The sequence below is a fragment of the Mus caroli genome, chromosome 11, assembly GCF_900094665.2.
Source record: "Mus caroli chromosome 11, CAROLI_EIJ_v1.1, whole genome shotgun sequence".
NCBI lineage: Eukaryota > Metazoa > Chordata > Mammalia > Rodentia > Muridae > Mus > Mus caroli.
The window spans coordinates 67,948,216-67,971,387 of record NC_034580.1 but is presented as its reverse complement, the minus strand read 5'-3'; the positions used below and the strand labels follow the sequence as shown (position 1 = coordinate 67,971,387).

General features: G+C 48.8%; 1 protein-coding gene across 1 annotated transcript in view; it reads right to left on the bottom strand.

Moving 5' to 3' along the window:
- Positions 1-21,403, bottom strand: part of Trpv1 (transient receptor potential cation channel subfamily V member 1) — a 27,282-nt gene extending 5,879 nt beyond the window's left edge. Inside the window, exons 1-15 of the mRNA XM_021176714.1 lie at positions 21,186-21,403; positions 17,048-17,364; positions 16,191-16,357; positions 15,961-16,113; positions 15,355-15,495; positions 14,955-15,253; positions 13,873-14,052; positions 11,057-11,215; positions 9,317-9,412; positions 7,141-7,211; positions 4,501-4,666; positions 4,046-4,112; positions 2,023-2,342; positions 1,037-1,164; positions 486-601 (exon numbers count right to left, since the gene is read on the bottom strand). Coding sequence (XP_021032373.1) covers positions 486-601; positions 1,037-1,164; positions 2,023-2,342; positions 4,046-4,112; positions 4,501-4,666; positions 7,141-7,211; positions 9,317-9,412; positions 11,057-11,215; positions 13,873-14,052; positions 14,955-15,253; positions 15,355-15,495; positions 15,961-16,113; positions 16,191-16,357; positions 17,048-17,331 — 2,347 coding nt within the window. The 5' untranslated portion in view covers positions 17,332-17,364; positions 21,186-21,403. The remainder of the gene's footprint in view (positions 1-485; positions 602-1,036; positions 1,165-2,022; positions 2,343-4,045; positions 4,113-4,500; positions 4,667-7,140; positions 7,212-9,316; positions 9,413-11,056; positions 11,216-13,872; positions 14,053-14,954; positions 15,254-15,354; positions 15,496-15,960; positions 16,114-16,190; positions 16,358-17,047; positions 17,365-21,185) is intronic.
- Between the last annotated feature and the right edge of the window lie 1,769 nt (positions 21,404-23,172).

The window sequence follows — 23,172 nt, the reverse complement described above, 5'->3', positions numbered from 1 at the left end:
AAAAAAAAAAAAAAAAAAAAAAAAAAAGGAGTCAGTGAATATGAAGGCAGACCAAAAGACATCACATTTGAGAAAGAAAAAAATAATTAAGGACAAAACAAACAAACCCTCCAACCTTTCTGGGACACTACTGCATAATAGCCTGACACCCAGCTTCTGAAACTATTGACTGTGACCCCATATGGGGTTCCATAACAGAATGGCGGGGTTCTTGAAAATGTTGGCTACGTCTTTTCAGGTTTCTGAACACACAACAGCCAAAAGTGAATCTGAAATCAGATGGGTAGTGAGTCCAAGGAGCCTATGGCAGTGCTCCTTGGACACACAGATGTGTTTGAGAGCATACACCAGTCACTAAGCGTGGCTGAGTGTCTGCTGCTGCTGTGCAGCCCAGGTCTGATGTGAGGAAAGTCAAGATGGAGTAGAGAGCCCTCCTTCCCAGAGCCAGGCCCCTCCCTGCCATGGGCTCATCCAGCACACCTCACCTCGGCCTGACCGCAGAGAGAAGCTCAGGGTGCGCTTGACGCCCTCACAGTTGCCTGGGTCCTCGTTGATGATGCCCACGTTGGTGTTCCAGGTAGTCCAGTTCACCTCATCCACCCTGTGGGGGAGGGGACAGGCTCTGGGAAGCCGCTGTCTAAGGCTGGGCAGCCTTCATATTAGGATGAAGACATAACAGGCAGAGGGACAGCCAGGGCTTATTTCATTTCCCACCACAGCAGAAGGCCCAAGAATTTTAAATCCTGGATGGCTGGATTTGACTCTGTTCACCAGGTAGTCCTTTTTGGACACCTCAAGTTTTTCGGTGCTTAATGTTGGAAGTTCTACCTCCTGAGATCTGAGATTGGTGTCCCATGCCCAGAGCTGAATCCTATGGTGGCCCTTGGACCTGTTGCTGGCCTTGAGAGTCCCTATTTCTATGTCTAGCCTCAGGGAGCCCTGAGCCTGATCTCTATACCCTCACCTGGCTCCAGATGAGTCCCCCATGTCCAGGACTGAGACCAGTTCTCAGCTCTGACTCCTGCTTTGGCCTTACCTGAAGCACCACCGGAAGTCATCCTTGCCATCCGGCGTGAACCCCACCTGCAGCAGCTTGCCGGAGCGGAAGGCCTTCCTCATGCACTTCAGGAAACTCTTCTCTGTATCCAGGATGGTGATGGCTCGCTGGTAGAAAAGGAAACAGGCCACCAGCCTGGATCACCCTCTCCAGAATCTCTGTCAGCCCCTGGGGCAGCCTACTACAAGTCTGTTTCTAATTCCTGGCATTAGGAGACCAGCCAAGCCTTCCTGTGCTTGGTGTCTGCCTGCTAATTCCAGGAAAGCAGCCCTAGGAGTTGATGGAGCTCACAAAGGGACCCTGTGGGGTGCTAAGTAAGATCAGAGTCCTGACTGTTGGGTCTCTGTGTGGCTTGAAACACAGAGAGATGACTACACAGTCTGTAGACCTCAGTGCTTGGTCTAAAGATGAGATGCTGACAGAATTCCTTTCAGAGGATTGTGAAAGGTGAAATGAAGTCAGGTAAGACAGACACTTAGACAGCAGGGTCCACCATCCAGCAAATGCTTCCGGGTAAGAACAATGCTTTGTTGGTGGGGATTCTGAAGGCAAATATGAGCCATGCAGCTTAGAAAGAGAATCCTTAGGGCCTACCCCATGAGAGCAATCCCCATGTGTCTAGTGTCCAGTACTCACCTAAACCAAGATGCTCTACAATGGATAGCCCATGGGGCTAAATCTACATCTACTGCCCTCTGGGATTGCTCTGCTCTGGGCCAAATACAGCATCTGTTAGTTATAGCATCTAGCTAGGCTCACCTGACTGTTTGTAGATGATGGACAACAGGGATGCCCACAGGAAGGGAGTCTACCGAGGGAGCTGACGATGTTGATCCCTGGGCCCGGTTGGGCTCCCTGCTCCCTCCTCAACCCCACAGGGGCTCATGCAACCCTCTGTGTAACAGCAGAAGGAACAGGGAACAGCCTCCAGACTGCACTCCCCTCACCCCCACTCTGCTGCCCACCTGCAGCTTCCAGATGTTCTTGCTCTCTTGTGCAATCTTGTTGACAGTCTCGCCCATGAGAGCAATGAGCATGTTGAGCAGGAGGATGTAGGTGAGAATCACATAGGCCAGTAACAGGATGATGAAGACAGCCTTGAAGTCATAGTTCTCGGTGAACTCCAGGTCGCCCATGCCGATGGTGAACTTGAACAGCTCCAGACATGTGGAATACAGGCTGTTGTAAGAGTTACCTGGCCTGCAGGCAGATCCCCGACACTTGTGTGGTAGGGACTCCACAGGCAGTGAGTTATTCTTCCCATCCTCGATCAGTGTCACTACGGCTACAGGTCGCAAGAGAAAGAGGTGTGGGTGGATGAAAACCAAGACCCCAGATCTCCTGATACATACCTCTCCTACCCCAGCACCCCACAGCAGGAAAGCCACTCAGCCATGTATCACCTCCCAACCCAGACTAGCATAAAGCTGTAATAAAACTCTGCTTTGTTAAAAGAGCATTATCATGATCTAGTAGGAGAAGAGTTTGAAGAAATATGCAAAGCTATGTAGACCATGCACATACTAAGCCCTTTGTGTAGTGTACAACCTGCTCAACCTAACAAGATAGGCCTGGCTCACTCTGCCAGCCACACCATGTCTTTTTCAAGGTCCCTCTAGAACCATGGGTGTCGAGCAGTTCAAAGCAGAGTGGCCCTAATAACCTTATTCTTTGGAAGTATAGTACAGAGCTGGAGAACTGCTAAGCAGCCGGGTCCTGTTCTTACTATGCGCCAATACCCGAGAATCCCCTGAGCCCAATCCCTTCTTGTACTGATACGCATAACTTCAGATCAAGTGCCACAACCCATACCTACCAGGTCCCTCCTCCTAGTCATGGATACTCATCCCTCTTAGGCAGGAGGGATAAAATAAACCGCAGAATGGGAGCAGAGACAGGCACGCCTCGACAACCATCTAACTGCAGAAATCAGACAAGGACTGAGGCAAAGGCATGTGCTCACAACAGGATGTGGGTCAGCTAGAGGGGCCCAGGATCTGGCTGAAAGGGGCTCTCAAGGGCCAGATCTCAGTTTCAAAGTAACAGATGGTAATAAGTATTATGACTCAAGTGACCATGTAAATCTAACAGAGCAAAAAAGGACCCCAAGGCCATCCTTGCATTGAAAAATTCAATTGCAGAGAGGGGAAAAAAGTTCCTCCTTGTGGTAAAATGCCAGGGACTAAAGCTGTGAAGAATGGTGGGGTCAGGGGATCACTTGAAGGCTGATGCTGTAACTCAGTGGGCATTTACCTGGCATGTATTAGACCCTGGGCTCAATCTCCAACACAAGGAACAAAGAAAGGAAGAGAGGGGAAATGGAGAAGAGGAGTACGGGAGGGAAGGAAAAATGAGACAAAGAGACAGAGAGAAGGAAGAGAGAGGCAGAGACAGATTTTAAAGTGGTAAAATTGGGGAATCTTAGTAAGAAGAGAGAAGTCATTCTTACAAGCCTTAAGACTTTCTTGTGAGTCTGAAATAGCGTTGAAATCATTTGGATAAAAACTGAGCAAAGGGCTGGCGAGATGGCTCAGCGGATAAGAGCACTGAGTGCTCTTCCAAAGGTCCTGAGTTCAAATCCCAGCAACTACATGGTGGCTCACAACCATCCGTAATGAGATCTGATGCCCTCTTCTGGTATGTCTGAAGACAGCTACAGTGAACTTACATATAACAATAAATAGATCTTTTAAAAAATATATATTGACATTACAAAATAAAACATTTTTTAAAACTGAGCCAAAAAAAAAAATAGCTATGCAGCAAGCAAGTAGCACAGTATCTCTAAGATGTCTGAGAACATCTCATAAATTACACTTCCAAGTTCTCAGGTTCATGTTGATGTGCATTCTGTTTATCCACTCTGTCACCTGCAAGCATGCGCCTGTCTTCTTCACCTGGCTCCTCCTCCCCTGGCCCTGCAGAGCCCTGGGGAAGTCAAATGAGCAATAGCCCTGCCCACCCACCAGCCTTGCCTCAGCATGTTACCTGTGGAAAATCCAAACAAGAACACGAGGTAGACGAACATAAACCGACACAGGTCTCTGAGGATCATCTGCAGGAAAGAGCAGGCTCATGAACAACAAACCCAGCCCTGGGAGGAATACAGGAATGACCTGGGCTGTATCAGCCTGGAGTGGCCAGAGAACATGGGGCAGGAACTTCCAACAGGCTGGATTCTACAGTTTTCAGCTCAGACACCATGAAGGAATCACTCACACCTCGCCCACGGCTTTTGTTTGGAATGCAGAGGCAAGAAGTTTGAAGAAAACCTCCATGTCCAGGTCAGTGCCAGGTTTCTTGATTCTTGGGGAATAAATAGGCTAAGGGCTAAACCAATGGCTCCCCCGGAGGATACAGAGAGGCTAAACAGAGTGCATAGGACAGTATCCCACATCTAAAGGGCAAACAGGGCTCTGTGGAAAACACACTTGGGAACCTACCTTCTCAATCATGACAGCATAGATGCCCATCTGCTGGAATCCTCGGGTGTAGTAGAGCATGTTGGTCCAGCCCATGGCCAGGGAGAACACCATGGAAGCCACATACTCCTTGCGATGGCTGAAGTACAGTACGACAGACACCAGCATGAACAGCGACTGTACAAAGCTAGGGGCAGAGGCAAAGGAGACCAGCTTAGGAGAAGCCAAGAACAAAAGGCTCTGGGGATGCAAGAATTGAAAGAGAGAATGTAGCCATTCACAGGCTGGGGCTGGGCTGCCAGCTTCCTATAGCCCACACCTTTTCTGCAGGCACAAGGAGGAAACGTATGATATGTTGGGAGGCAAAAATCTTATTCTTAGAAGCACAATATAAATATAGTACAGATGTTCCTTGATTTATAATAGTCATGCTCTGCACAATCCATCGTATGTCAAAAATCTAAGTGAGAAATGTATTGAATACACCAACTTACTGATCATGAATGCTTATGCACATGGCATTGTACAGAGTCAGCGCTTCCACTCGGGGCTGCCCCACCGAAAATACTGAAGACTGTACAGGGAAACAAGAACAACCCAAGAAAGAGGAAGATGTGAGAGAGGGGCAAGAGCCAGGAGAATCTCAAGGCTGACAGCAGAGAGAAGCGTCTCCCCAGGGTGAGAAGGATCAGGCTGGGAAAACCCAATCAGAAAGAGAAAACAGGAAACGGGCTGGTGACATACAGCTGTCACTCCAGCACTGCAGATGCAAAGGCAGGAGGTTTGCTGTGGGTTATAGAACAGGGGCCAGATTGGGCTACACAGCCAGACCCTATCTCAAACAAACAAAAGGAAAGAAAACTCCAGAAAGAAATCCCCCAAGGGGGAGAAAGGGGAGATTTGACCATGTGTTGTAATTTAGAGGCTTGAGTTTGAGGGAAATTGTACCTGCTTCAGGATGTGTGGGAAGAATTAACACTGCATATATGTGTGTTAAACAAGGAAAAATTGAGGGAGTTTGCTTCAGAGGAAACAAAACGTGTATTAGGACTATTATGAAGCTGTTCAACAGTCAGGAATAATTACAAAGGTGCAAATGATGACTACTGACTAACAAAATATTATATAATCACATTGGGATGATGGAAGAGGAGAAGCAGACAGGGAGAAGGATGCTAAAGCTTTGTCTATGGCAGAAATAGGTGACAGAAGAAAGAGCCCAAGGAAAGAGAGTTTCAGAAAATGGGAAGGGTTGGGGGCAAGAAACTGGTTCAGTCTTTAAACACTTTTACACTCTTGTGATTTATAGTAATATGAATGAGTAGTTTTGATAAAATAAAAGCTCCGTACCTTTATTTTGATAAAATAAAAACTATATGTTCAAGGGCTGGAGAGATGGCTCAGTGGTTAAGAGCACTGACTGCTCTTCCAAAGGTCCTGAGTTCAATTCCCAGCAACCACATGGTGGCTTACAACCATCTGCAAGCGGGTCTGGTGCCCTTTTCTGTTGTGTCTGAAGACAGCTGTAGTGTACTCATATACATAAAGTAAATTAATAAGTTTAAAAAACTATATGCTCCATATTAATTAGTACAGTTGCATGTATGTAAACGTGTGTGTGTGTGTGTGTGTGTGTGTGTGTGTGTGTGTGTGTGAACATCACTACAATGTAGCTATACTTTTTAAAAATAAAATCTTGAGTCTACTGGCATAACGCTATGTAGGGGAACATTTCTTCTTTTAGGCAAATCAGTATTGTGACAGCCAGTTGCTGCAGACCCTAGAGTTGGAGCCTGCCCTTTGGGACTAAAATAAAGGTCTCTGAAGCTCAGGGTGGGGCCATGAGGTTTATGAATCCTAGGAACAAACTAGTCACAGCAGTACTAGAAACAACTCCTTAACCACACCTCAGGAGAAGCCTCAGGATGGGTGGGGGAAGGGAAGCAAGTTTAAGTGGTTGGAAGCCTCTGTGCAGGATGGGTTTTGCATGTTCTAAAGGATTTTATGAGCAGAGGCTCTCTGCAACACGTGTGCCTTTGCTTGTTGGTCTCCCGTAAGAGCAGTGGCTCCCACCAGAAGCACACACCACCACGGCTGCTGCCCCCACAGGCCATAGCAAGAGGACTTTTGTTGGTATCTATCTGTAGGCGTTTTTGATTGTCAGGACAATAAGATAACTGCTGCTATCTAGCAGGGAGAGGCCATGGGTGCTGCTAAATACTCAGTGCACAGGACAATCCCTTCCCCACCTACTGAACTATCTAGTCCAAGATGTCCATGAAGCTAGAATGAAAGAAGAAAAAAAAAAAACAAACCTGCCTCACAGACTGGAAATTCTTGAAGGCAAAAACTGGGTATATGTCACCTCTGTCTCCCAGTGTTGACCTAGTGAGTGGCAAGGGCACGCACACACTGTGGCCAAAGTAACTCCAACTGTAAGTCCTGTGACCTGTGACACAGTCTGTCGACCCCAGCACCTGACTTATCTGGCAGAGTAAACAACAGCTGATATTGATTCCTCTGAATACTATTGTTAGAGTGCCTCCCTCCATTGTTTCAACGTGCTTACTGAGGCCCTACTACGTGCCTGCTCAGGCCTAGGTGAGAGAATGAGGAAGAACTAGCCCCAGGAGGGCAAACGGAGCATAAAGCATCACTTACAAAAGTATCTCACTGTAGCTGTCCACAAACAGACTCTTGAGGGACGGTCGCCTCTGCAGGAAATACTGGATCTGTGAATAACCAGACAAAGTAACTCTCCGGGAAGCGTTCAATGTGTCTGAAATGGAGACTCCTCAGCATGCTTTCCCAGCACCACCGTATTGGAGCACTGGAATGGATCCCAGCAAGGAGCATGAAGAATGGAGCAGCAGTAAAGCCAAGCTAACGGGGTGGGCGATGCTATGTGACTCATGGAGAGCTTTAAAAACCTCGACTGCAATTAAAAGGAGATCTCGAAAAAATCAATCAAGGAAGGAAAGGGCCACCAAAATCCTATGGACTGCTGTGATCCCAGGACAGGGCTGAGAGATTTCCTTTCTTCTCGTGTGTTCTCCCCACTCCACCGTGCTGTACTATACTGAGTGTCACTTCATAGCAAAAGCCCCTTTACACAGCCGCAACCGAGCTAACTTGCCAGATCAAGCTTTGGTGGCTGTGAAATCCTCTCCAAAATACCTACACGCACTTGTCCCCAGTTTAACCTCTGTTTGCTAAGAGGGGCCCACCTGCTGCTAGGGCTTTATGCTTTCTTAGATAGTGGAAGTTACAACTGTGAAAAGACAGCGTTTCCACGAAGACCGTGCAGTGATGGATAAGAAATTCCATAAAAGTAAATGTGGTGTTAAATGAGAATGTCCCCACAGGCTCGTGTGTTTGGATACTTCATCCCCAAATTGGTGCAACTGTTTGGGAAGGATTAGGAGGTGTGGCCTTCTTGACAGACGTGTGTCCCTGGGGTCAGGCTTTGAGGTTTCAAACATTTCTCCCCCCTCCACCACCACCATCCTCAGTGAGCTCTCTCTCTCCCTCTCCCTCTCCCTCTCCTCCCTCTCTTCCCTCTCTTCTCTCTCTCTCTCTCTCTCTCTCTGTTCCTCTCTCTCCCTCTCCCTCCTCTCTTTTTCTCTCCTCTCTTGCCTTTCTTCCTTTCTCTCTCTCCTCTCTCTGCCTCCTGTTTGTCATTCAAAATGTGGGTTGTCAACTGCTTCTCCAACCACCTGCTACCTGCAGCCTCCATTCCTCCATCACGGATTCTAACACTCTGAAACCATAAGGCCAAATATGCTCTTTTGTCTGTAAGTCTCTCTGTTCATGGTGCCTCACCACAGCAATGGAAAAATCAGCCACACACACACACACACACACAAATGGTGACTTAACTCAGGAAGTTTATAAGTTAAAATCACAATGATCTAACCATGGGCAGTGGTGCACTCCCATCATCCTAACACTAGAAAAGTTAAGGCAAGAAGATCAAGAATTCAAGTAGACTAGGTTACACAGGGAAACCTCATGTCAAAAACAAAAACAACAGAAACAAAAATCAAAAACAAAAAAAAACAAAAAAAAACAGGGCTGGAGAGATGGCTCAGTGGTTAAGAGCACTGACTGCTCTTCCAGAGGTCCTGAGTTCAATTCCCATCAACCTCATGGTGGTTCACAACCATCTGTAATGGGATCTGATGCACTCTTCTGGTATGTCTGAAGACAGCCACAGTGTAGCCATATAAATAAAATAAATATTTTTAAAAGATTAAAAAATAAATAATTAAAAAAAAAACAATGATTTCAAATTCTGCATCCAGTTCTCTTTTCATGGACCTGTGTTCTCACCCCTGCCCCAAATTTTATTCCAAGAAAGTGAAACTAAAAATTATAAACCACGTATTCTCTAAGCTCTAGTTTTTACAGAGGAGTTAACATAAAATTCTAAAAGGAACCCTGACATTCAAGGAAAAAAATCTGGTTCTTGAGGAGAATCTCTAGTCAGCAAAGTGCCTGCTGTGTGAGCAGGAGGGCCAGCACTCGTGAAACAAAAGCCAGATGTAGCCGCATTTCACTGTTAAACTGGTGTTCAGTATGGAGTGCTAGGTAGAAGGACCCCTGGAGCCTCCCAGGCAAGCAGTCAAAGAAAAGACCCTTCCCACAAGAACAGCCATGAGACTTAGTGGTGGAGATCCACCCACCCGTGTTGCTTGATCACCACATGCCCTTGGGAATATACTGGGGGTCCCTGAAACCTGGCCATGAACACCTGAGGGTTCTCAGCTTCACCCACTCAGCTCTCAGCCATGTGTCAGCAACAAGAGAAGCCCACAACTTGTGAAGGGATGCTTACCCCTCTGAAGAAGAAGTAGACTCCTCCTGACACAGACAGGATCTCTCCAGTGACGCGGAAATAGTCCCCAATGGTGTTATTCAGCTTATAGGGGGGCTGTAAGGCACAGAGGAGCTAATGACTCATTCATTCATCCAGTCAACAAACACTCTGCCACCAGGTGCCACCAGGTACCAAGCCTCACCATTAAGACTTGGCTCCTGCCTAGGAGACAAGCCTCCATTAAAAGAGAGAAACAGAGGCTTAGCAAGATGACTCTCCACAGGAAGAAGCATGATCTGCGCAAGTCTCAGAACTGATTTTGGTCCCCAGAACCCATTGCGAAAGGACAGAGATGACTCCCAATAGTTGGGTTGGTTTTTTTTTTTTCTGATCTCCATGTGCACGCGCACACACACACACACACACACACACATACACACACACATATATATACATATACATATATATATATATATATATATATATATATATATATAAAACAACAGTAATTTCAAGGAGAGAAGCACAGAGACAATAAATTATCATGGGACATCTGCAAGACGGTCCCTTTGTAAGACTTGCTCCCCCTGAGTCTCTAGGTATGAGAGGATCCTTCCAGTGCTGTGCTATCCCCCCAAGCAACATCTATGACCAGGGCTCTGAGTGAATGGGAGCAGGTGACAGGGTAGGTGGAGATGCTCTTACAGACCTGGTGTGTTGTAAATCCCATTCTTCCCACAGCCTATGGTGCCCAGCTGTTTTGCCAGGAGGTAAGATCAAAGTTCTCCAGAGATTGGGGGAGGGGGACGCGGTGGGGGGGGTGGAACGGCTGTCCTCCGCACACCCACATATACAGCCCTTGTGTTTTAGCCAGCATTTTCTGGAGAGTATTGCCACTGTGGCTTTGCAAGCCCTAGCTTATTCACTTATCCTGCCTATTGGCATATACCTCCTCTCTCTCTCTCTCTCTCTCTCTCTCTCTCTCTCTCTCTCTCTCTCTCTCTCTCAAAATATATGTATCTTTTCTTTTTTTTACTTTGTTACAATGCTGGAGTGCTGGGACTCAAACCCAAGGCCTTGTGCATCCTAGGCAAGTCCTATGCCACTGAGTTGTACCCATTACCATTTTCGTTTCTAATGAAGTCACTAAATACCTTTTATGCACAGACAGAACTCCAGTTTTTACACTAAATTTACAGGTAAAGTGCTCTCTCTACATATAGGGTGGAAAATTAGTGCCCCTAGTATTAAATGAAAAGGACTCAGCTTAATGGAAACTTAATAGAGTCCATAGCTCAGAGGAGGATAAAACGTCTCACCCTCAGCTGAGCTGAGAGATGGCGCCCAGCCTAGCACTGAAGTATTCAAGGGCACAGGCCTAAGAAACAAATTTGTAATGAATAAGCAGGTGAGCCAAACTGTGCAGGCCAGCAAATGGAATTGGGGCTTTCACACTCCATGATCTGCAGACACCCAGCCCTAGGGTGGCTGTCTCCCCGGTTCTGAGTCCCAATACTCAGGAACTTCAGTGCTCAAATGCTCAAACTTTCAGGACCACAGACTTAAAGGACAAAGTCCATGGTTGGGTCAGAGAGAAACTGAGGCCAAGGAAGCGAGGCTCTCAGGGCAGTCTCTCCACCTCTCAGTGAGCTAGGAAGGGGAGTCCCAAGAAAGTTCTGGGCCTGGAGCCTGTAGCATCTTAGGGAAATGCCTCACCCAACCCCAACCCCCAAACAGGGCCCGTGTTCCTGGCCGCACCAAGCCTTCCACAGGCCGATAGTAAGCAGCCGTGGTGAAGATGATCATATACAAGCAGTAGACGAAGAAGTTGAAGTAGAAGATGCGCTTGACAAATCTGTCCCACTTGTCCTGCAGGAGTCGGTTCAAGGGCTCCACGAGAAGCATGTCGTGGCGGTTCTATGAGAGCAGAGAGAAGGGAGGCTCACTCGAGCACCAGCAACTTACCTGGATAGCCACACCCGTGTGGCACTCCTCACTCCTGTGTAGTTCACACAGTTAAGGAAGAATATCCCCTCAGCAAGCCCAGCAACCAAGTGTCACCAGAGGTCTGAGACACTGTACAGCCAGGGCCTTGAGTTGGTCCCTGCTTTGCTGTGGTTCCTTGACTGACCACGCTCATAGCTTCAGTGTCTCCATGAGCACAGTGATTGGTGAGAAACTGGGCAGGTCCTAAATCGGTGGTTCTCAACCTGGGGGTCAAACAACCCTTTCATAGGGGTTGCCTAAACCCTCAGAAAACACAGATATCTACATTGTAATTCATAACAGTAGTAAAAATACTGAGCATTGGAAATGTAATTGAGGAAAAGATGTAATAAAAATATTTTTTAAAAAACTTTAAATAGAGTAGAAAAGAATAATTATGGGGAGGCAATTGTCTTGCTTGCTTTGTTGCAGACTTTAAGCATATGTTTATATGGCAACCAAAATTGAATGTTCTATTCTTGCTAGCAGTTTTTGAAATAAAGAAGCAATTGATCATATGAAAAAAAATACTGTTATTTAGTAGCAATAAAAATAGTTTTCTTGGGGGTGGGGGGTGGTCACCACAACACGAAGAACTGTATTAGCTGGCCCTAGCACTAGGAAGCTTGAGAACAGCTACCCTAAGGACTCACTTAAGGACTTCAGTATTTCCCAACAATCTAATCTCATCATTTCTAACAATTAGCTCTCTTCGCTCCCAGACAAGAGGATGCTTGGGAAGCTGGGGTTGCCTTCACAGTCTTCATTTCTCCTGTTTGCAGCCCTGGGTCAGGCAGAGATGGCAAGGACCTATACATGACTTGTGAAGGAACCTAAAAGGCCTGTCCCAGAGCAGGGGGACAATGCCAAATACCGTCATTTGAAGTAGCCTTTAGGCAAAAGTCTCATATCAAAAGACTTGAAGGACCGAGGATGTATAACATATGAGCCCAAGGCAGCTTGTCCTAGCCTCTCTCTCATACTTAAGCTCTACCACAGAGACACTTGTGTGTGTGACCTTATACACTTTGGAGCATGGGAAGCTCCTTGATAGTCAAGGCCCTCTAAAGAGATGTCAACTACAGGGATGATCTATTATTTGGAGTAACTTGGTCATCTCTGCCTTTCACCAGTGTATCAGCTCAAGCCGAATGGTCCACCAGAAAGCGTTGGGGACATGAATTATTGATGGCTGTCCCTGAGCTTTTTTTCCTCCGGGTTAAATTCCTCAGTCTGTGATGAGGTCATTCTCATTCAGACCACCCCTTTAGAGGCCAGATTCAACATGGCAACCTAGGTGGGGCTCACAGGGCAATATAGGCCAGGCCTCACCTTCCTTGGACTCTGGTCTTATAATTGCAACTTTATCTAGTGAGGCACTATGGCAGCCCCTCCCTGCCTCCGGCAGAGACTTCAGCTCCCAAGTCCATTTCAGGAGCTTGGAGTATGACTTTAAAAAGAGAGGACAGGTGAGGTGGCCTTATAGACTACTCAGTAAGTATCACGGAGCCTTCACTTGGAGCCAGAAATACTAAGTAAAATACCATCCTTGGCACACAGAAGGAATCTCTAGATAAAGTAGCCAAAATGAACACCTACCAATGAGTGGAAAGGGAATACAGAAAGACTACTCTATGTAACTAACTCTATGAAGATCAGAGCATGGCACCAGCCCAGAAGCCATAAGAGAGAGGAAAAGGAAAAAAAAAAAAAAACACCAAGCAGCTTGACCCTATCAGAATGAAACCCTTTTATCAGTAAAGGGTGCTGTGTGTAAATTAAAAGGCAAAAGACAGACAGGAAGAAAAACTACATTGCAGCACAAGCAATAGAGAAAAGACTGGTTCATTAAGAAGCCAAGGGTGTCTATAAACCAGGAGCAGCCAGCAAATAGTCCCGTAAACCAAGACCCACCAAAGAAGTACAAAAGGCCAGTAAATGCATAACGATGTTCCTCCTCACTGTGGGGTGTGGTGGCCCCTGGCTTACAGTCCTAGCACGTAAGAGTGAGGAGGATCAGGAGTCCAAGGCCAGCCTCAGCTGCAGAGCAAGCCCCTGTCTCAAAAAATACGAAGAGATACATCGGGCATGCTTTCTGATTTGGAGATTGCAGTTTCCCATATCTTTCACGGGGAAAATCCTCAGGCTTGTGTCAGTGGCCTGCAGTGTGTGAGCAACTGCAGATAGCTTGCCTGTCCCGTGGGTGAACACTGGGCAACAGTTTTTAAGTGAGACAGACGCCTGTGTGCAGATACAAAGCTAACTACAGCACACGTCAGTGAGTGAAAGCAACTGCTTCTCCTACAGCGTGCACAGAGTGATCCTGCTTACACAAATAAAAGGACTCCATGGGGCTTTTTCCATGGCATAGTGAGAGCTGTCCTTATCTCTGCACTTCTGAGATGCTCTCGTGTTTATGAGCTAATGGTTGTCGTTCATTTGCTAAGAAAAACACAAGAAAAAGGAGGTGGACTAGGTCTGGAGGACACAGGCTCCTGGCAACAGGTTTTCTATGTGAGAGGCCAGATGGAGCTGGAGCAAGAGCAGGGTCGGGCCGGGTATACATTGTCCTAGCCCTGGCCACTCACGGGGGTCTCACTGCTACTGTAGGCGATCACCTCCAGCACTGAGTTCTTCTCACAGGTGTCAATGCAGGACAGGTCATAAAGGGAGGAGTGCACAGGCCCATAGGCCCATTCAGTGAACTTCCTGGACAGGTGCCGGCACTCTGGTTCGTGGATCTCCCTCTGGAGAATGTAGGCCAAGACCTGTGGCAGGTAGGAGATCCCCATCAGGCCAGCCCAGGCCATGGGTGGCTTCCCCAGGCAGGCTCTGAGTTCTTGTGGTAAATGCACTCAGCTTCCCAACTCCATCACTCAGACACCCAGGCCAAGCCCCAGCAACGTCCTCACTATCAAGATCCACAGAGCTGCCCTCTGACCTCAGCTACACCCACATCAGGTATATTATTCCAGGGACCCAAGATTTACAGTCCTTCTGTGAACAGTGAAGTTTTCTAGAAAACTTTAAGCCAGAAAGAAATCATCAAAATCTAAGGAATAAGCCAGTCATAATGGTTCATGCCTGTAATTCCAGCATTCAGAAGACTGGGACAGGAGGATTGTTGCAACTTTGAGGCCAAGCTAGCAAATTACAACCAGCCTGGGCTACAGAGTGCAATTCCGGGGGTGGGGGGAGAATCAATGAAATACAATGAAAGCCATAGGTAGACTCCTACAGGGCTCAAATGCTTAAAGGGGCAGGGACAGTTTCCCAGTATCTCTACTGATATTATCCATAGAACCCTGATTTGTCTGGGGCCTGGTATACTCCAAGCTTCCCCCTACTTAGGAGCTTAGAACCCTCCCTGTCATTCCAAAAATCTTGCTCACCCTAGTAAAGCACCAACAGCCTCTTTTTTTCTTTCAACCTAGCTACACACACACACAAACACACACACACACACACACACACACACACCTTGAGTCCCTGTGACAAAATTGGAAATTAGAAACCGCCATGTTGACCTTCCTGGTTTCTGCTTACAGCTCCTCTGGCTCACACTCACAGCCTCAGTAGCTGGTAGAATTAGAGTCCTCTACACACAGCCCTCTATCCAGCCACCCTCCCTGCCTGGTGTCCACAGCTCCAGGCCAAAGCCCCAGCCTACCCCGATCTTCCCACTGCTGGCAGCCAGAGCCAGCGGTGTAAGCCCCTTCTTGTTAGTGAGTTCTTCTAGCTTCAGCGTGGGGTGGAGTTTGGCCCCCAGGATCAGGATCTCGTTGTACATGTTTGTCACAAACTTGGTGTTGTCAGTTGTGTTATCTGCCACCTCCACCAGGGCGTGCAGCACCGTGTTGCCCACCGAATCCCGTGCACTGATGTCTGCTGGCTGCCAGGAGTTCTGCAGCAGGAACTTCACAATGGCCAGCTGGTTGGTGCACGCAGCCAGGGACAGGGGCAGCTCACCTGCAGCCAACACAGGATCCCCAGTGGAGCCCCACCAATGAGGCTAGCCCCTGGATGACTGGGCCTCTAGCTCCCTCATGTCTACCACATGGCCTCCCTACCAAAGTAGAAGCCAGGCCTCCCTTTGGTTTTCTTGAAGAAGTCCCCGTTAGCGGCGGCCTGAACATCTGCTCCATTCTCCACCAAGAGGGTCACCAGTGCCATGTTCCGCCTTTCAATGGCAATGTGCAATGCTGTCTGGCCTAGAGAAGGAGGAGCACTGTTGGCCTTGTGATTACAGCCCTGTGGGGGGGCCCAAAGAGATGTGCCCAGGGAAGGGCCCTGGGCAGGTAGCAACTGAAAATGTCTGCACAACCTCTCACTGTAGGAGGCCAGGATCCACAAATTATGCCAGCAAAGTCTTGAAGCAGCAACAAAAATGAGCAGAAAATACTAAGCTTCAAAGAAAAGGAGGCAGAGGGAAGGAGGGAGGGAGGGAAGAGAAGAAAGGAGGAGGAGAAAGGAAGGCAGAAGATATGACAGCAAGGGATAGGGACCACCAAGTCAGCAGGAGGGCAGCAGAGATCCCAGGGCCACAGGAGGAGACTGCAGATGTGCAAGGGCAGGGATCAGAACCAGAAGAAAGCAACACAGTGACAGGGGTTGGGGCAGTTCCCCCCCCCAGGGTGCAGATGTTCTGTAGCCGTACCAGGCCACCCCCACCTCACCCTTGTAGTAGCTGTCTGTGTAGCTGGCGTTGACAAACTGCTTCAGGCTATCTGTCTTCCGGGCAATGTCCAGGAGCAGAGCAATGGTGTCATTCTGCCCATTGTGCAGATTGAGCATGGCTTTGAGCAGACAGGTCTTTCCCGTCTCTGGGTCTGAAGGGCAGAGAGAGGGTCAAAACCAGGTCAAGATTGGAAAAGGCCCCTTGGGAAGCCAGTCCACACAGGGCCACCTTTGAACTCGCTGTCAGTCAGGCGCTTCTTGCTCTTCTGCAGGAAGGACAGCAGGCTCTCCAGCTCCTGGCAGTTACTCTGAGCCACAGCGTCGAAGATGCTCCTGCGATCATAGAGCCTTGGGGGCGTCTCAACACCAGTGGAGACAGAGTCCTGGGATGTCTGCCTGAGAAATAAGTCATACCCTCATCTCAGGCCCAGCAAGGAGTGTGACTGAGCCCCAAGGCAAACCAGCCAGTTTAGGAAACACATGTAATTGTAATAAAGACCCTGGGATACTCGTGTCCCCATCCTGCCCCTGGCCTATCTGCAGACAACATGGAGAAAACTTTTGTTGCTACTGTCACCTGTCTTCCACCCAGCCCACTGGCCTTCCTTCTGGAGCTCAGGAGACAGGAGCCTAGAGGGGCTAGGCATGGTTGCCTTGGCCCTTATGAATGAAAAGACATCTTCACACTACCCAGAAGCCATCCTGAGTGACTCCCTGCCCTGCCTCGGTGAAGGCAGGAAGGCTGGTAGGCTCCTCACCTGTACAAAATTTGTCTTCTTGGTCCACAAGATCCTAACCTTGAACGTGAAGCTGAAGTACCTGGGGCTGGTGAGCACTGGGGCCTGGGTACTTAGCATGTGCTGGCATGTGCTGGCATGTGCTGGCAGCTGGAATCAGCATGCACATGCACTCCAGCATATGTGACTCTGTGTCCCGCAAGATCACAAGAGTGTGGGCCAGACCACCTCTGAAGGTTCCCCAGCTCCCCAGCTCTGTGACATTTAACAGAAGTGTTAGCTGACAGCTGGGACAGCCACTCGTCTTGGGTGGCACTTGGGTCTTGGAAGGGAAGGACCCAAGACTTACCTGAGACAGGTAGGTCCATCCACAGACCTCTGGAGAGTGACAACAGAGCTGACAGTGATGATAGGGCAGGAGGCCAGCCCGCCTTCCTCATAAGGGCAGTCCATGGGAGAGGCCTCCTCTGAATCACCCTTCCCAAAAAGCCGGGTGCGACTCCTGGTAGCAAAGATGTGGGGCTTGGCTGGAGGTGGCTTGGAGTTAGGGTCTCTGTCTGGAGGGTCTGGGCAGGAGTTCTCTTGGGGTGGGGGCTCAGATTCATCCGAGTCTAAGCTAGTCCATTTCTCCATCCTTTCCAGATCTTCTGTAGCCCAATTTGCAACCTGCAGATACCCACAAAGATGAGGTCTGTGTACATCTTGGGGACCACAGAGTCTCATCCCCTCCACACTCTTCTTGTCAAGTCCCCTCCCCTTCCCCCCCCCCCGCACCCTGTGAATCAGGACACTTTGAAAGTCTAATTAGTAGTAGTGCCCTGAAGAACTAAAGTTTTCAGGGCTGTGCCTCCCACTTCAGCAGCCCCGGGGAAACAACTGCAGTGATCAGCAGGCTCTGTGGTCACAGTGGCCGGGCTCCCCACCTAGAGCCAGCCAGGTCTGGGGTGCTCAGCTGCCTGGGCTGTTCTTCCTACATCCCCATAACAGAGTAGAGACGCATTGTGGAGGAACTCAGGATCAAGACCGATGAGGATGACCAAGCCCCAAAGAGCCAGGCAGTGTTCACAGAGGAGGAGGAGAATGACCCCATCCGTACTGCAAAACTTCTGTACTGGGTGCCAGCAGCCACACATAGTACCCGACTCAGCCCTTCCACACAGCTGCAGCACTGTGTCAGGAGGGAACTGGTGTGCGTGCACACACATGTGCAGCACATAGCAAGCCTTGGGTCAATTTTGTGAAATGGGTGTATTTCGAGCATCCCGGTTGATACTCGGCCACATCGTTTGCTGTGGGGCTGGCAGGTGTTCTAGACCTGAACCTCTAGAGCTAAGCTGGCTGCTCAGGTGAGTGTACTCCCCTTGAGAGGGAGCTGACACTTCCTACCCCATCTCCCATGCTCTCCCCTCCACCTGCTGGCTGTCCTGCCTCCTGGTGCCCAGGCCTCTCCTGGACCAGAGGCTTTTCCTCCCAACCCACCTCCACCTGGACTGTGGTCTCCTCTTCCCTTCCAGTATCTTCCTACCTCTCAAATACCACCTCCCCCATGGAGTCAACATGAGTACTTCTACATCAGCAAAACCCCATCATCCCTGAATCTTCGGAGTGACCAGGCCCCTGCCTGTCCACTCTGATAACCCTTTTAGCACAGTCTGCCTTGTTGTCTAACTATCTGTCTACCTGCTTGCTTCCTTCCATGCCCTGTGACCTCTGCCCAGCAGAAAGCCATGATGTGTCCCTTCCCACTAAGGCTCAAGGAAAACTGTGGAAGAAGAGCCAGAGGTCCATGAGGACCACCATGAAACAATGGCTTCTGGACATGATAGGACCACTGCACTGGGGGACTCACAGCAGCCGTGGTTTCCTGTACAAGATCAATTGAATCCACACTTTAGTGGATGCCAGAGGGCTATGAGTTATTGGTAGTTGTTGGCTGCTGAGAGGGGAAAAAAGTCAATTTTCTTCACAAGTGTAGTCCCTGGCAGGTTGCCCGTATAATCCTATACCCAAGCACATTAGGTCTACACTCATTCCATTCATGAAGAAGAAGAGGAGGAGGAGGAGGAAGAAGACATGAAGTTCAGAGGGTGACATGGGGTAGCTTGGGGCTAAGAGGGTTAAGAGGGTGCATATGATCAAACATACTGTATCCATGTATAACATTCTCAAAGAAGAAATTTTAAAACATGTTTTTAGAAAAGGAAAGGTAGTGTTGGACTCTGTGAGAGAAATAAAAGCCATCAGTCATATACTCTCTTCCTCCTCCAGTTCACAGTCGGTTAGGGAAATGAACATTCCAGCTGTGTCTGCATTCTGGAAAGCAGCCACTGACAGACATGGGGGAGGTCTCTTGAGTCCTGTGTTTTCAAGGGAAAGTTCAGACTGCACAAATCCCGAGTATGGGGCCAGGCCAGGCCCATGAGTCTGCTGTGGACTAATGTTCACAGCCAAAAAAAAAAAAAAAAGACAAAGGCCTGACCTGTCCCAGCCTGTGGCTGGCAGAGCATAGCTGCTTCCCCTGCTGGTCTGCTCTCAGGAGCACCTGAAGCTGTCTGATCCTGGGTGCTCCCAGACACCGATGCCCCCTTCAGACCTCTCCTCATTTGTTTGGCCTGTCACACAGCTCCATCTACACTGTGCTATAGACACTGTGGGCCTTGAAGGCCAAGAAACAGAATGGGAACAGGATTAGGCAGATAACAGGAAGCTGTGAGAAGCTTTGGAAGCAAGGGGACTGGTGCTGGTGTCAGCTTTCAGAAGACAGCTTCCTGCCCAGGACTGTCCATAGTCTGAGGAGACTGTAGTCGTTTTAAAAGCTCAACAGGACTGGGGGTATGATTCAGTGGTAGGACACAGGAGTATGCATGAAGCCCTGGCTCCCATTCCAAGCACAATAAAAATCAATTAAAATAAGTAAACGGTAGGCGCAGGAGGCAAATAAGAATAAGATAGGCCAGCATGTTTGGGCACATGCTGTGTATAACACAAACATTTGACAAAATTCACTTAATTCTCACATCTCTAAAAGGTAAATCTTTTGCTGATAGAGAAGCTGAAGCCCAGAGAGGTTGTGTCATTTCTCAGATGGCACACAGTGATCAGGAGGAAACCAGGATTTGATTGGAAGCGTCTCTAGCACTCTGTCATCTCTCTGGAAGGCTCGGGGCTACTATTCACATGTTAAACATGGTCCTAGACTCCACAGTAAGGTCTGGGGACTGCTCAGACCCGACACTCCTACTCCTGGAACCAGACATAAGCTCCAAATCTAAAGAACCCTCCTGATGAAGCAAGCAAGCATCCTAAGATGCCCCAAACCCCAAGCAAAGTGCAGATAATGTACACATCCTATGCCTCACTCTCTCGGATGTCCACGGTTGCCCTGTGGATAAGCTGCCTGCAAATCCAAGAGTAAAGGAATCCTGATGGTTGGGTCTTTGACTCTTCCTTGGGCTGACCCTAATCAAACCAAACCAGGAAATAGGAAGCAGGCTATATTCTACTTCCAGCTCCCCACTGAAAACCAAGCTTCTCCCAGTTTACTGGTGAGACGATTGCTGGGCAGCACACAGGAGTGGGGGTGCACATTTAAGGGCAAAAGACAGGGGCAAGACAGTCTGTCATAGCTATGCCTGAAGTGTACCATGAACATGAACCCCATATGATACCCCTGTCACCATGTTAACAGTGATTGGGGAATTAGACCCTGTTTTAGGCAAACACCTGTTGGTTTTCTGATGGAGGTGGAAGCTCTGGTTTATGCCAAGGCTATGAACTCAGATGCATTCAAGAGCTGTCTTGAAAACCTGCCTACAGAGACCCACATTAACCCCGGGTCTGCCTTTCTTTGTCAATGGATGGTATTCAATCTGGCTTTGCAGGGGACGGTATCCCTCCTTTCTCTCCAGGCCATAGAGATATACTGAGGGTGCTTCTCCCATCTGCCTCAGTACCCAGAACATCTCTTCAATTAGGGCCTTGAGAGCATCTCCCTCTGGCTGCCTATGATTTTTGAGAAGCTGGGGGAACATAGTCACCCACATCACACCCATTTCTACCAGACCCAAGCATCAACTCAGGAAAGACGGAGAACTGAGTGGGTTTTCTACACTGGGAAATGAAGAACAGAAGGACACTGCTAAAAACACAGAGGAACCAGGACAAGAACCCAGGCTGCCCCACCCAGCCCTGCACCTCTGCACAAAGAAGTCAGCCCATGGAAGGCCTCCAGATAGGCACAAACCTCTGGGCTCTATGGCAGTTACAGTCTCTCAATCCTCCTGCAGGAACGAACATAAGCCAACTAACCTCTCTCAGGGACCCACTGCCTATAGTCAGCCAAGTTAAGTGTGCTTCAGCATCCCAGAAGTCCGAGGCAGCCACTGTACTAACCCAGTTTTCAGATGGGATCACGGAGGCCCTCAGAGCCCCACAGAACCACACACAGCTGGACAGTGGCAAGCCATCAGCCCACAAGAAGGACTTACCAGTTAGGTGCAGGTACACCCCAAATGAAGCAAGTGCCTTGGAGCTGTTCTTTGTGGGAGAGCCAGGCTGCTGTGTGGTAAGAGTGGCCTCCCTGCCTCTGTGAGGGTCCTCGCCCCTCCCCTGGTGTACGGCAGGGATGGGCTCTGGGCATACTCTGGCACTCAAGGAAACATTTGCAGCATGGCAGCAGCTGCTGTTGCCACGGCTCCGATTCCCAGAGGATCCCAAAGCTTTTCCCATCATTTTTGCCCTTTTTCAGAAACCACAGCCAATGCCCCACCCCCAGTCATGCCAGGGCCGAGGTGCACTTAGCTGCCTGCAGCCCAGTCCAGCCTAAGCCATGCCTTGGCTCTCGGAGCCTTGATTTTCCAAACCATCTCTCCTATATGTCTGGGAAGTAGCTCCTTTAAAGGACTCTCACAGCCAGAGATGCAAAACCCAGTGTCCTGAAGCTGCCATGTTTTCAAAGGAAAAGGACTGGGACATCTGAGCCACCTGTCTCGTCTGGAGGCCCTGCCTCCTTTGGGCCTCTGGGTTCCTGTGTACTCAAACCCAGGGTAAAGATTAGGTTTGGGGGTCTCTAGGTCTTCCAGGACCCAGTCTTACTGTACTGGGGTTCCTTAGTGAACAACAGAACACACACACACAAAATGATGTGTGCTAACTTCTCACCTCCTCCAATGCCATCCTAACTACCAGGAAGCAGGTTCATCCATCATCCATCACACATCACACACAGTGTGTGATTAGAACAAGTCCACTCCTTCCCAGATCCTGCCTAGGAAAGTCCACCAGCTTTCAGGGAGTACCTGCAAGGCTGCACCCACAAACATTCTGCAAAAGCCATCCACCCAAGCAACTGCCACTAGAAAGCCAGGGGGATGTGAATTGTATTACATTTCAAATTATATTACGTTTCAATTATATTACCTGGACAAATGGCTGAGATGCCTATTTAACACATCAAAGTGGACCTGACCTCTAGGTTCTCCCAGCACCCCTCAATCCCTACTTGTTTCAGGGTATGGCTGGCATACCCTACCCTCTACCCTGAACTCTCCAGCCCAGAGGCTGGGCTGCCCTTCTGCCAGAGGCTCTTCCCTATATAATCTATACATTGTGGTTCCCTACCCCTTTTGTACCTTTGGCCTCCTGGCTGCTGCATCTGGTTCCCCTCTCTCCTCTCCCCCTCCCTCTCTGTGAGCCCCCACCCAACCTCCCTACATGGCTCAGGGACACAACCACTCTGGACTCTCCCAGACATGTCTACCTCTGGCTATACTCGCCCTTTATCTACAATAAACGTTCTCCTCCACCATACACTAGGAGTGGCTATGTCCTTTTCTTTCCTTTTTATTTCTTTAACAAGCCATGGCTCAGACACAGCCTGGATGGAGCTCAGACCAGCCACTGCAGCTCCTCCTGGAGTAGTGCAAAGCTGGGACCAGAGTGGAGTCGTCCGAGCACCACCATAACTCCCAGTCACCCTACAGAAGGGCTACCAAACAGCTTCTCCACACCCGCCTCTAGGCCCAGTAACAACCCTGAGCAAGGGCCAGCAAAGACTGTCATACTCAAGTGACTGAAGAGAAACCTGTGGCATGGAGGTGTTAGACAGTTATTCAGATCACATGACTTTCAGATCACATGACTAATCTGGGCATGAGAGCCAGGCTTAGCAACCATTCCTCACCACACTGCTCTGTTGCGGATGCCATTTTAGCTTCAGTTCCTAGGACACCAAGGGCTTGTTCTCGTTTTTTATAGATTGTGGTAAGACATAGGGAGTCTAAACTTCATTATCCTAACCACTTCAAGTGCACAGTTGGGTGGCCTTCAGTCCGTTCACATTATTGGCATCTGCTATCACCAACTCTCCAGAGCTACTTAACCTCCCAAAATGACACTCTCTTTCTTTCTTTTTTTTTTTTAATTAGGTATTTTCCTCAATTACATTTCCAATGCTATCCAAAAAGTCCCCAATAC